This window comes from Suncus etruscus, chromosome 4, assembly GCF_024139225.1.
Source record: "Suncus etruscus isolate mSunEtr1 chromosome 4, mSunEtr1.pri.cur, whole genome shotgun sequence".
Lineage (NCBI taxonomy): Eukaryota > Metazoa > Chordata > Mammalia > Eulipotyphla > Soricidae > Suncus > Suncus etruscus.
In genome coordinates, this window is record NC_064851.1 from 122,226,609 (window position 1) to 122,240,576 (window position 13,968).

General features: G+C 38.1%; 1 protein-coding gene across 2 annotated transcripts in view; it reads right to left on the reverse strand.

Moving 5' to 3' along the window:
* The window catches only part of KLHL2 (kelch like family member 2), a 126,159-nt gene that overhangs the window by 31,608 nt on the left and 80,583 nt on the right, over window positions 1-13,968 (reverse strand). For both annotated transcript variants that reach the window (XM_049772349.1, XM_049772351.1), the window contains one exon: window positions 10,817-10,979. In XM_049772349.1, coding sequence (XP_049628306.1) covers window positions 10,817-10,979 — 163 coding nt within the window. The remainder of the gene's footprint in view (window positions 1-10,816; window positions 10,980-13,968) is intronic.

The following is a 13,968-nucleotide window of genomic DNA, read 5'->3' on the forward strand; positions in this document are numbered from 1 at the left end:
TATATTATCATGTCATCTGCAAACAGTGAGAGCTTGACTTCTTCCTTACCTATCTGGATGCCCTGAGTCTATGGGTTTGATGATTTTTTTTAAGACAGGACACCATAAAAAAAAAGCCAACAATTTTCTATTTTTTAATAACTTCACTTTTTGTCATCGTGAAACAAATGTATTATGATCAGTTATGTGAACTAGGTGATACATTTTCTTTAAATAAGCAAATTAAAAAAAAACAAAAGAGTTTAAATACATTACAAAGTTCTGGATAGGGAAGAGAGTACAGCAGGTAGGGCACTTGCCTTGCTAGTGGTAGGCTCGAGTTCAATCCCCACAGGGTCCCCTATTGTTCCCTGAGCACTCCAAGTAATGATTCCTGAATGCAGAGTCAGGAGTAAAACCTGAGCATTGCAAGGTGTGGCCCAAAAGAATCCACAAAGTTCTAAAGGCCCAGATATGTAGTTAGTTCAACTGTAGAGCACGAATCTTGCATACAGAAGGTCAAGAGTCTGGTCCCCAATACCACCCCACATGTCAAGTGCCAGCCAGGAGTATCAATGTGTGTGATCCCTAGCACACTGGTAATCAAGGCATGAGCATCAGACCCATGTGACCAAGAGTGGGAGAATCCTGATCATCACAACTATGACTGAAAAAGGAAAGAAGAATAAATTTTAAAGTCCTGCTCAGGAAAAAAAAACTTTAGGGAAAGATGAGTTTAGAAAATAATCTTTGCAAAGGACTCATCTAATAAAGGACTGTTCAATAATGTACTTAATAAGATCCACATGGATTGGACGATCTAGCTTGCCTGGAGCCTAGAGTTGGTCTTCTGCCAGGAAACTTCAGGGGTAGGGTCTCTTTGTATTTAGGCTAAGGTTATTCCTTTCCATGCCCCTCATATTTTGGTGGGCCTATGCAAACAACAATTGCCACTCTAACACCGTTTTTACTATGTTCCTTTGACTCCAATTCTTAAAAAAATACCACTTAAAATTTGAGGTTAACTTAAGCTAATATGCATGTACATGAAAATGTAAAAATACTATGCCTCTAATGTTTAAGGAGTTACGTAAGTTTTATGGCTTTAGATTGCCTTGTGTGCTGTTAAGAAATATTATAATGTGCTACAATCTGGGGACTTGAGGGACAAAGTAATTATACATGGATTCTGTTTTATTTATCTTAATGTTCTTTGGCTGAAAGTTCAAAGTTAAGATATCAGCAAGGGGACTTCTGAGAATTATGTCATGGTGATTGTCCTTCCACTGTAACTTTACCTTGTCCTCTTTCTTTGCATCTTTGTTCTCATAATTAAAAATTAAAAATTAAAAAAAAAGCAGCTCAAGGCAAGAGAGGGACAGGCACTGAGGTTCATCTTTTCCCATGCAGATGCCCTGTGCTCTATCCCCAGCACTGCAATATAGTTTTCCAAACAGATACTGAAGTGTTTGAGTAGGTTTGCTGCCTTAGGCCCGAATAATGAACTGTTGACCAGAAGGGTCAAGAATTTCCAGCAGAGTCCCCAGGTCCCCTGAGCACCACTTAGAAGCTCCAAAGTAATAATAATAAAGAAAAGAAAACAAATTAAGGAGGTCTAAAAATAACAAAAGAAACCCCACAATATAACTCATTAGGAAACATTGCATATTAACATAGCAAATTATCACTATATATATATATATATATATATATATAAAATTATCACTATATACCTTTTAAATAAATGGCATTTAATGCTGACAAAAAGGCACCAAAACTGCAACTCTTAGTCCCTGGCAGGGTGAAGACAGTTGAGGTTTCTTTCAAAACATACTTGGACTGAAGAGATACTAAAGAAGTTAAAGCCTTGCACAGGGCTAACCCTAGCTCAATCCCAAACACCACAGAGAATCAAACTTCTATTAGGATTGATCCCTGAGCACAGAGCCAGGAGTAAACCCTAAGCATAGCCTGATATGATCAAAAAACCAAAAACTAAACATATTCTTACCATTTAATCCAGCAATTATATTCACTAGAATGTGCCCATGTAAACAACAAATCTATAACCATAAAGGAATGTATACACATATCTCCATATCATTAAAGATGTCAAAACTTTTTTTTTTATTTTTGGGCCACACCCGGTGACGCTCAGGGGTTCCTCCTGGCTATGCGCTCAGAAGTCGCTCCTGGCTTGGGGGACCAAATGGGACGCCAGGGGATCGAACCACGGTTCATCCTACGCTAGCACTGGCAAGGCAGACACCTTACCTCCAGTACCAGCTCACCAGCCCCAAGATGTCAAAACTTTAAAGAAACCATAGTATCCTTCAATGGGTAAAGGAATAAAAAGACACTATGGTACAGTCACACAATGGAATATTATTCTGCCATAAAAAGTGAACAGGTTTTTTTTTTTTTGGTTTCTTTTTGCATAGAATTCTATTTTTAAGAGTATTGTAAACCGGGGCAGGAGAGAGGAGGTGAGGCATTCATCTTGCAGAAAGTTGGTGGTTCAAATCTCAGGATCCCATATGGTCCCTCAAGCCTGGCAGGAGCGATCTCTGAGCATAGAGCCAGGAGTAACCCCTAAGTGCTGCCGGATGTGACCCAAAAAACAAAAACAAAAACAAAAAAAGTATTATAAACCACAGTGCCTAAAATAAAATTTAATAACATTTTAAAAAATAAAAAAAATTAAAAGGAAATGAGCTATTAGATCAGTGAAAGACACCCCAAAAGTTTTAAGTCCGTACTTCTAAATGAAAGAAGCATTCTGAAAGATGCAAGGCTGCAGAATTCCAACTGACACTCTGGAAAAGACAATTATGAAGAAAGAAGGGGAAAATGTCTGATCAGGGTTTATGCAGCGATAGGGAACTTTTTTTCTGCAAGAGCCATTTTGATATTTCTAGCATCATACACAATGCAGGAGATGACCTGTAGCAGCCGATGAAAAGCGTCTATTCTGTTCTGTCCTACCAAGGTCATGCCTCATCATTTCTCATTCCAGGATTTTTCATCCTGCAGGTTATTCTCCATCCCTGGGCTACTGGAGAAGAGAGTGGTGGAAATAGGGACAGCATGGAAAGGCTGACGGCAATGCAACTATTCTCTAACAGTGAATAAACTTCACTAGCTTCTCACTGTCAACCAAGAAGACCCTTGGAAGTTGCCACTTTACCCTAATAAATTTATCAGGAACTTATTAAAATTCCTAAGAAAGGGGAGACACAGGGCAAAGCAATGTTCTTGAGTAGAAAGTTGGGAACAAACAGCACCAGGAAGCTCATGCAGAAGTAGCTGTGTTCACAGGATTGAACGAACGGTGGCTGAAGTTCCCTCTTCTTCTATCAATTTGGAACAATTTGAGGATTTGTGCTCATTTTTCTTGAAATGTCAGTAATAATTCAGCAAAGCCATCTTAATCCTAGATTTTCCTTTAGGAAAACTTTTGTTACAGATTCAAATTTCCTCCTTGTTATTGGTATGACAGATTTTTCTACTTCTATCACAGTGGTCTCAGAGAGCTGAGTTGTGTGTGTGTGTGTGTGTGTGTGTGTGTGTGTGTCTGCACGCGCGCGAGTGCACATGGTCATGGGTGATTGGGTGATGAGCTGTGATTTCATTATTGACTATTTGCTTGAGTCCTTTTTTCCTAATCAATCTACATAGGCTTCTAAATGTGCTTTTTATTTTTTTGAAAATCCAGCTCTTGTTTTCTTTGACCTATTGTTTTTCAGATCTCTACTTCATTTAGCCTTCTTCCTTGTGGTTTCTTCCTCCTGTTATTGCCAGGCTTAATATGCTCCTTTTCTACTTCTGTTATTAGTAGAATATTGAGAAAATGTTCTTGGGCCCATTTGGTTGGAAGCATAGTTCAGGTCCAGCATTCTTCTTGATTTTCCATCTGGATGAGCTGCCCAGTACTCAAGTGCAAAGCAGGCTGCTCAAGTTACCCACTGTTACCGTTTTGCTATGATTTCTGCCTTCTGGTGTGCTAAAATTTGCTTTGTACAGTTAGAGATCTTCATCTTGACAAAATGATGCCTTTATTATTATATGACTTTATTCTTAACCACCATTTTGGGGGGGTTATTTTGTCTATTTATTTTTATCTTATTAATTACATGTATCCTTAGCCCTGTTCTCTTCTGGCTTTTATATTCTTCGGATATTGCTTCCTCTCCATTCATTCTGTGCCTAGTCTGTCCTTAGAACTTAAGTGGCTCTTGTATACTATATACAGCTGGAATTAAAAAAAAAAAACAACCATCAATTACTGTGCCTTCTGCTTAGAGAATGCAATCAATTTACAGTTAGACTGATTATTAAGAGGTTTAGAGCTACTAATAGTACCTTATTCCATGTTTTCTGGATTTCATATTTCCATTATCTTCTCTTGCTACATTGCTTTGTGAATTAATGGTTTTCTCTAGTAGTATTTTCTGAGCTCCTTTATCTACTGGGGGAGGTTTGAAGGGAGGGATTATCTTTTGTGAATTTTCTACTGTTTTTGATAGGTGGTTTACAATGAGGCTTATATAAAAATATAAGATATAGGGAAAGGGGTATAAAAAAAACCTCTGAGACAATATTCTATCCTGATAACTTCCTATTTTATACAAAAACTCTACTTCCCCCAAGTTTTGATGTCAACATTTACTTTTATGATTTTACTGTCTGGGGGCCACACTCAGAAGTGCTCAAGAGCTATTCCGCTCAGGGGGCACTCCTGGTTGTGCTCGAAGGATCATAAGTAGTGCTGGGAATCAAGCAAGGCAAGCGCCAGCCCCACTGTACTCTTTCTCCAGAAGCACCATTTGCCTCTTTTTACAGTGCATTAACAAATGATTATAACCAGTCATTTTTGGTACCTTCATTTTTTATTCTTTAATATGCTACCATGTTAGCATTTGAATATGCCTAATATGAGTCTTTATTTCTTTAAGGGTATGTTATATTTTTGCTTACATTTTCAGAGACTATCAAGTGTTATTTCAGATTAAATTGAGGCACTAATTACTGTTCTTGAAAGGTAGTAAGGTAGTTCTAGTTAGGTTAGAGAAACCGTTGTGGTCATGAGCAGTCCTCGAAAATCTTCCCGAGTATCACCTCATTGGGTCACCTACCTTGGTGTGATTAACCATTGAGGTCTGACTCTTTCATCACTGAACATTTTCCAAGTATGGCTTTATTTCACTCCTTGATTTGATGGTTGACAACAATTCTCTGCTGATTATCTCTTCAAATAGACCACATTCTTCCTCTGACAAAACTGCCTTTGGCTATTGCTGATAATCTGTCTGAAGGCCTTGACATTGACACTGCACTGTACTGCTCATTCTCCTGTGGGCAATACAAACTAAGATTCCTTCACTTCAGAGTGCCCGGGCCATCCCCAGCACCTGCTCCCCTCCTTCTATGCTCCACTGACACCAGCTTCTATAGCTCACACTGACACCAGAATAATAGGTGTCACAGGTGATTCTTTGCTCCCTCCTTCATTGTTTATATTTTGGTATAATCACATAATGGAAAATACATCTCCTTGGCCACTGTTAAGTGCACTGCTCTGGAGTGTTGAGTACAGGCACGTTGTGGTAAGGCAGGTCTCAAGAGTATTTCCATCTTGCACATCTGAAACATTTCTAGAAAGACTGGTAAACTGATGTCCTGAATTAAGAGCCAGGATAATGATGAAGACAAGCAAACTGTTTTTTAGAAGGTGTGATCAAACACTAGGTACTTAACCATAGAAGGAAAATGTGAGATAGGTGTTTACACTATCAACTACCTACCAACAACATTACATTCTTTAAATCCCCCACATGCCCCTTACTCCATCTCTTCTTTTTTAAGCCCCAAAATAGTTTCACATCCCATTTGTTCTTTCTCAGTAATGTCATAAGACATCCTAATATTTAGTGGTCTGCAGGATTTAAGATCATGTGACAATACTACTTTTATCATGTCAGAGACTGTCTAAAAAGTAATATTCACTGGCTAGAGAATACATACCAGCAGGCAGCAAAGTAATTTTAACTCTCTTGAACATTTACTCTAATTGGAATTTCTTATGATCACATTAAAAATCTTTCTCTAGGGCCAAAGAGATAGCATGGAGGTAGACGTTTGCCTTGCATGCAGAAGGACGGTGGTTCGAATCCCGGCATCCCATATGGTCAGGGGCAATTTCTGAGCCTAGAGCCAGGAGTAACCCCTCAGCGCTGGCGGGTGTGACCCCCCCCAAAAAAAATCTTCCTTCTTAATTTCTGTAACATTGCAACTATTTCCATCCACCAAAAAGTAAAATAAATCTGTCTCATAAAGCTCCTTCAGACTTTCACAGGCATGATGTTTTCATGGCCCCCCACATTTTCCTTCCATGGTTCATTAAGTACCTAGTGTTTGATCACACCTTCTAAAAAACAGTTTGTTTGTCTTCATCATTATTCTGGCTCTTAATTCAGGACATCAGTTTACCAGTCTTTCTAGAAATGTAGAATCTGAAAATAAATTCAGTTTGGTAGATTTGGTTTGAGCTAGGCAGAACAATACCCTTATATCTTTGGGAAACTATTCTACTACTGACTCCTACTACCTACTCTAACATCTTTGGACTGGTTTGGCTAACATACACTTAATATTAGTCACAAATCTAAGAAATGCTTTGTGCTGATAATTTTTATTTATTACTTTTTTTAAGAGTTATGCCAGGAAGGTGCAATTTATATATATAAATTGGGCCCGGAGAGATAGCACAGCGGTGTTTGCCTTGCAAGCAGCCGATCCAGGACCAAAGGTGGTTGGTTCAAATCCCGGTGTCCCATATGGTCCCCCGTGCCTGCCAGGAGCTATTTCTGAGCAGACAGCCAGGAGTTACCCCTGAGCAACGCCGGGTGTGGCCCAAAAACCAAAAAAAAAAAAAAAAAAAGATATATATATATAAACTTATATTCAGGGGGGCCAGAGTTAGGGCAGCAGGTAGAAATTCTTGCTTTGCATACCACTGACCCAGGTTTGATCCACAGCACAGAGTCAGGAGTAAGCCCTAAGCGCTGCTGGGTGTAGTATGAAAATCAAAAAATTAAATGATTACACTCAGATTTGGGGTGTGGGAAGGAACTGTATCCAGTGGTGCCCAGGACTTATTCCTGAAGATACTCACAGAACCATAAGCGGTACCAGGGATAGAAGTGGTGTGCACGGCAAATGACCTATTATCTCTGTATTATCTATCTCTCTGTCTCATAGTTAGCTTTTAACTCCTCTATAATTTTGGCCTGGTCAAAAGAGCTTTTAAAAAAAAAACCTGTCACAGGCACAAGGTTACATACTATATGATTTAACCTGAAAGTAACTTGGAGTTTGAATATTCTGACACATAAAGTGCTGAGTTATAAAAAAGAAGAGAGGGAAAGAGAGGGATTAGAATGCAAATCTCTATGTTAGAAAAAGCTAACACTCTCTTTCCACATGAACTCTTTACCTCTCTCTCCTTTTTGCATAAGACATTGACAAAAATCAGGTATGTCCACTATGAAGATAAACTGTTTTCAGTATTACCCTAAATTATTTGCTTTAAAATGTTTTTATTCCTATAATTAATAAACACAAAGGCATGGAAGTAGTTTGATTATGTGAGGTTGGCATTTCAATTTTTGAATTTGAAATTAAAAGGATGAGTCAGGCCTGGAAAACAGTATAGTGGGTAGGGTGCTTGCCTAACTCCTGAGCAGAGCCAAGATGATCCCTGAGGTGATAGATCTTCCTTCTCCAAAAAAGGTTGAGTTCTGTAAGTATAGTACTATAAAAGAACTGTTTCATGAATAATACACAGGTACTATCCTATTTTTCTTTCTGCGCTCTTACTTTACTTTTTGTTTGGTTTGGGGCCACATCTGATGGTGTTCAGGCTTTATTTCTGGCTCTCTCCACTCAGGGATCACTCCTGGCAGGTTCAGGAACCAATGGGTTGCCAGAGATAGAACATAGGTCAATTACATTCAGGCAAGTTCCCTACCCAGTGTACTATCACTCTGGACTTGTACTATCCTGTTTTTTCTAAGTATAGCAATTTTTCAGAAAAACGTTAGAAAGTACACTTACAAAAAGGATATGAAACTCAAAATAAATATAAGAATATGAAGTCTGGGGTCAAAGCACTACATCCTTCCAGGGGTCTCAAACTCGAGGCCCTACCACTGTGCTGTCTCTGGCACTTAATATTAAGATTTTTAAAGACAAATAACAAAATCTACTTATCTCCTAGGAGCACACAGTACATTAGCCATTTTGAATATAAGTTCTTAGATTTTTACCTCAAGAACTATGTAAAAATAATCCTTTTTTTTTTATTCTCTCCTCAGCCCTTCTGTCCCATTATGTCAGTAATATAATCGAGTGCCTAGAGATAGTTAACTAGTGATTGTAGGGGAAAAACTATCGAAAGTATAAAACATGGGCCAGATATATGTGTGTGTGTGTGTGTGTGTGTGTGTGTGTGTGTGTGTGTGTGAGTGTGTGGGTTAACACACTTGCCTTAGCTGATCCCAGGTCAAGAATAACTGGGAGTGACTTCCAGGCCACTGAGCACCACTTGGAAGAATCCCTTCCAAGAAATTCACAAAGAATTCACAGACACATAGTAAGGTTCCACTGGTTCTCCTCATAGAAATCATATATAACATTTCTACCTAATATTTAATCAAGATTATGGTTTTTAAAAAAATATTTTCTGTTTAGCTTAAGAACAGAAGTGGTTGCACTGGAACACATCAATGAATCTAAAATTTGCCTTTTTCTTACTAATGCCTTATCCCACTCACAAGGATTATATAACTATTGGCACATATTATAGGCAATCCCAAATTCTTAGAAGGTGGTGTGTTTTAGTGGTTGACATACAAATTTGCTTTCTGGAAATCACATTTCATTCTCCCACTGAAACAATTTTATAATGAGAAAGATTTTAGACCATCACGCTATCATAGAGAAATCAGTAAACCTCAAGATTGAAGCACTGCTATTTTTCAACTGTTCTGTACCATGATTGCTTTGATAAACAATCAAAACATTTATCAAACATTTTGATGCTAAGAAACATTTCCTGCAAGTGCCCTGCACACTTTCACACACATACACACTGCTCCTTACTCACTAGGTCTATGTATCAAAATGTCCTTCACCTTCAGAGTAAGCACAACAGAATAACATTTATAGGAGGGGCTCTGGCATTTCAGGGAATAAAACTTATTAAAGGGTAACAGACACAGAAGGCTCTGCTTCAACTGTTATTAGTGAAACTCGGAAACAGAACAGATGGTAAATTGTATCTTCCTCTAACTTTACTAGAAAAAAATGATTTTTAAATATTAGAAATGTTCCAGTAATCAAATATGTATTTAATACTTATAAAACATGGGCAATACTTTTGTGGTCCCCAAGCACTTCCAGGAGTGATTTCTGAGTGCTGAACCAGGAGTAATCCCTGAGCATGGCCAGGTGTGGCCCAAAAACTGTCAGCAAAAACAAATCATTTAAAAATCTTCTAATGGGGGCCAGAGAGAGATAGCACAGCAGCGTTTGCCTTGCAAGCAGCCCAGCCGACCCAGGATCTAAGGTGTTTGGTTCAAATCCCGGCGTCCCATATGGTCCCCCGTGCATGCCAAGGGCTATTTCTGAGCAGATAGCCAGGAGTAACCCCTGAGCACTGCCGGATATGGCCCAAAACCCCCCCCAAAAAAATCTTCTAAAATATATTCACAAAATTCTGGATAGAATTAACAATGTGCAGATACTGAACCCATAACAGAATAACTAGTTTAATGTAAATATACAGTCTTCCAAATTTTCCTAATACTACTAGGCCTAGGGAACGTGTTTGCAAATGAAATTAAAACGTTTAACTAATGTTAATTATTTTTTGCATCCATGAGAATAATCATACAGTTTACAAATCTTCAAAGATATAAAATAAAGATTTCTTTGAGGTCCGGAGAGATAGCATGGAGGTAGGGCATTTACCTTGCATGCAGAAGGACGGTGGTTCAAATCCCATCTGGTCCCCCGTGCCTGCCAGGGGCGATTTCTGAGCATAGAGCCAGGAGTAACCCCTGAGCGCTGCCGGGTGTGACCCAAAACCCAAAAACAACAACAACAAAAAATTCCTTTGGATAGAGTGAAAATGCAGGTCTCAAATATAGTCAGTCTTCTCTTTCATATTGACTGACAGGGCTTGCTGTTGGCAACCTTGCCTTGTGACAAAGGTCTGCACTCTGGCAGTCATCACTGTGGTGATTTGTGCATGATCCCCACATTTTCCTCTTTGTTTCGTTTGGCTTTGTTCATTTTATTTGGGCAGTGGGTGCTCAGGGCTTACTACTGGTTCTGTGCTCAGGAGTCACTCCTGGCAGTGCCAAGGTTGACCAACCACATGTGGCACTGGCACTGAACCAGGGGTCAGTCATGTGCAAGTCAAATGTCTTAACCTTTGTACTATGTCCCTAACCCTCAAATATTTGTCTTTCCAGCTATGAATGAGAGGTTCTTGCCATAAAGCAAGCACCCTACCTGCTGAACTACCGCTACAGCTCATAGGTGAATGTTTCTGAGGGACAACAGCACTGGGGTTTGGACCCAGAGACTCATTCACACGTGAGGTATGGCTTCCACCAAAGGACTACATCACCAGTTTCTTAATGTATTTCACTAAATTCCAGATCAAAAAACATGACATAGATTTCCAGATACCACTAAAAGAATCTCAGCAGAACTCAGAACTTTCCGAATCCTCATGCATTTAAGCTTATCCAATGTCTAATTCACTTGCCTGCATAGGTGTTGGCCTTGTTCAGGAGGTCTGTGCATGCATGCATGTCAGCAAAAGCCCGGATTCCTAAGCAGTTAACAGGGTGAAGCTGAGATTCTAAAAATTCACAGCAAGTCTTCTTCACATCCTGTAATTGTAACAGACCAGCTGCTGGGAGAAGTACCTGCAATACACAAGCAACCATGGTTAGCAACCAGCAGGCAAAACGCCATCAGCATTTGCTACTTCTAAACAGGACACAAAAAGTCCAGCCATCAATTACACTACTTCGAAACTCAAATAAGCCATAGAAAACTAGTGCAACATTTGACAAGAAATGTTCCCATAATTTCTGTGAAATCTTTCAAAGGCCTCTTTCTTTATAACAAGAATATAAGAGATATCAGATCAGATTAAAATAACATTCTTTTAATAATAATTTTATAAGCACATACTTAACCATAAATGTTTATAAGTACTCTTATAGGGTGAAAGAAAATTTTTCTTTAAAATTTAAAAATAAGTTAGGAGGCTAGGGGGTGCTATGGTTCAGTAAAAACAACAGTGGTTCAGTTTTATTCCTTTAGTTCCAGTACTTGTGTTTCAATGGTTTGCAGCAAAAGGGTAGTAAATCGAAAGTAATAGACACCAGAACAAAGTCTCATTTCGTTTGTCCACTGTCTGAAAAACATAATTAACTATTTTCCTTAGGGGGCACAATGATTTTAAATTCAACAATTTCTAGCTATAAACAAATGGTTCCTCTAAAATGTTAATAGACATCCTAGAAAGAAAACATAAAAAGTAACTGCCTAAAACTAACTTTTCATTCTGTGTTTTCTATTTAAATAACTCAATAAATGGTATATTTATTGTAGGTTAACCTATGGGATTTGACAAGCATCTTCATTATAAAATCTACATCAAATGCTACGACTGCTTTCCAAATAGATCAATAAAGACAATATTTTCCCTTGTAAGTGAATTAGCACAGTGTTATGTTAAAGGCTGTATTTGAAAGTCAAATTAGGAAGGAAATTGACTAAAAAGAAGTTCTTATACATCTGTTGTTCCTTTACAAAAGTCGAAAAAAAAAATAAAACACTTTTAACTACTAGAAAAATAGTTCATTTAGAAAAGATCACACTGGCATTAAAAATAAGTGGAGGGTATCATTAAGCAAAAAAGTCAGGAGGAGAATGACAAGTACCAGATAATTTCACTCATCTGTGATTAACAGAGAAACAAAACAAGAAAATTGTGTTAAATGATGACAAACCTTTGGCTTTGGATAACAAAACTGAAACGACCAAACAGTGAGAGAATACGTGAGGGAGGGAGACAGAATAGAAGTGACAGTAAGGACAACAAAAGAGCATATCATGGACACTTTGGTGATGGTGAGGGTACAGTAACTTTGTACAACAGCACTGTAAAGATGAAGTGCAGTAACTGTGTTACCTGAACTACAACACAAAAAACTAACCCCCAAAACTATATTTCTTCAGAAGTTGACATATGTATTTTTTTCATAATTATATTCCGAGCTGCAGCCCAAAGTTTTTTTAAATGTTTTTTAGTATCCTCAACAATTTTTCTAATCTATGTAATAACACCTAATCATGGAAGAGAAAGAGTATGTTCATGTATGTATTTAACACAAAGTATCACATTTTCTTTTCCTTTTTTGTTTTGTGCCATACCTGGAGATGCTCAGGGGTTACTCCTGTGCTTAGGAATCACTCATGGTGGTGCTTGGGGGACCATATAGGTGCTGGGGGTCAAACCCAGCAAGATTCGCCACATAGAAACCCAGGTCATTTGTATGTATCTGCTGTACTATTGCTCTAGTCCCCAAAGTATTTTCTCTTCTTAAAGATACCACAGAAAAGGTCCAGAGTGGTAGTACATCGAATAGGGTATTTGCCTTACATACGGTTGACCGGGTTTGATCCCCAGCACCCCATTTGGTTTCCTGAGTCCACCAGGAGTGTTCTCTGAGTGCAGAGCCAGAAGTAGTAAGCCCTGAGTACCACCAGGTGTGGCCCCAAATTTAAAGAAAAGAATCACAGAAGTTTTAACTCTCATATGTAAAGGCCTATTTTTGCACACATGTAAACAACATAATGTAAAATTAGAACAAAGACAGTGACTTTTGATGTTTTAGCCAGGCTCCATTACCTAATATTAATTCTCTCCAAAAATATACAAAGAGTATCTAGCAATAATGTCTATTTCTTCTGAACTTTGTAGGGGTAAAAAGTGAGAATAGTGTTTATAGCCAAATCTTTTGCATAACATGTTCGTGCTTCATTATGTTATGAGAATGAATCTCTGTGAAAGGCTTTTTTGTGGGTAATTTGAAAATTGGAGGTTTTCTACAATGGTATAATTGTGCTCTGAAGCAATGTAAAGCACATTCCAAGATGCTTACCAGTGCAACCATTTAATTCAAACCCTGCATAGCTAAGAAAGTGGTCTTCAGAGTAAGATTTAATTTCTGAAATTTGCAAATAGTAACGCTCACCCATTTAATCAGCATTTTCCCAGAGACAACATTGTACAGTATACTAGCACTCAAACTGTCTGGAAATACGAGAACGACAAGGATACTTGGAGAAAAAAGGCAGCAGAGCAGAAACAGGAACACTCATGCACTGCTGATAGAAGCATCTACTTGGCTCAACCATCAGTAAGAGCGATTTGTCTGTTTCAATCAAAATCACGAATGTACACATGCTCTGAACTAGCAATTTAATCTACAAACACTAACACATGTACAAACAAGATGGTCATTAAAGCATTATTGTGGGTAAAACCATAGTTAGAAAAAAATCCTAAACGTTCATCATCAGAAGATTGGGTGAGTAATTATAATCATCCATTCAATGGAACACTCTGCAATTATTCAAAACTATGAATGTAACAATCTATAAGATATATTCTTCAGTGAATAAAATCTGTGACTGGTTAATATTATGCTGACATATATACTAATATATATATATATATATTACAAAACGCTTACTGTAGGCTTTAAAGGTTTTTATTTTACCCCCACTAATTACAGGAGATTCAAGGTTATAAAATTCTAGAATCTCAGATCTGGAAAGGATCTAAAAAAATGTACACTTCATCATGGTCCACAACACATAGAAATTCTGGGTTGACGG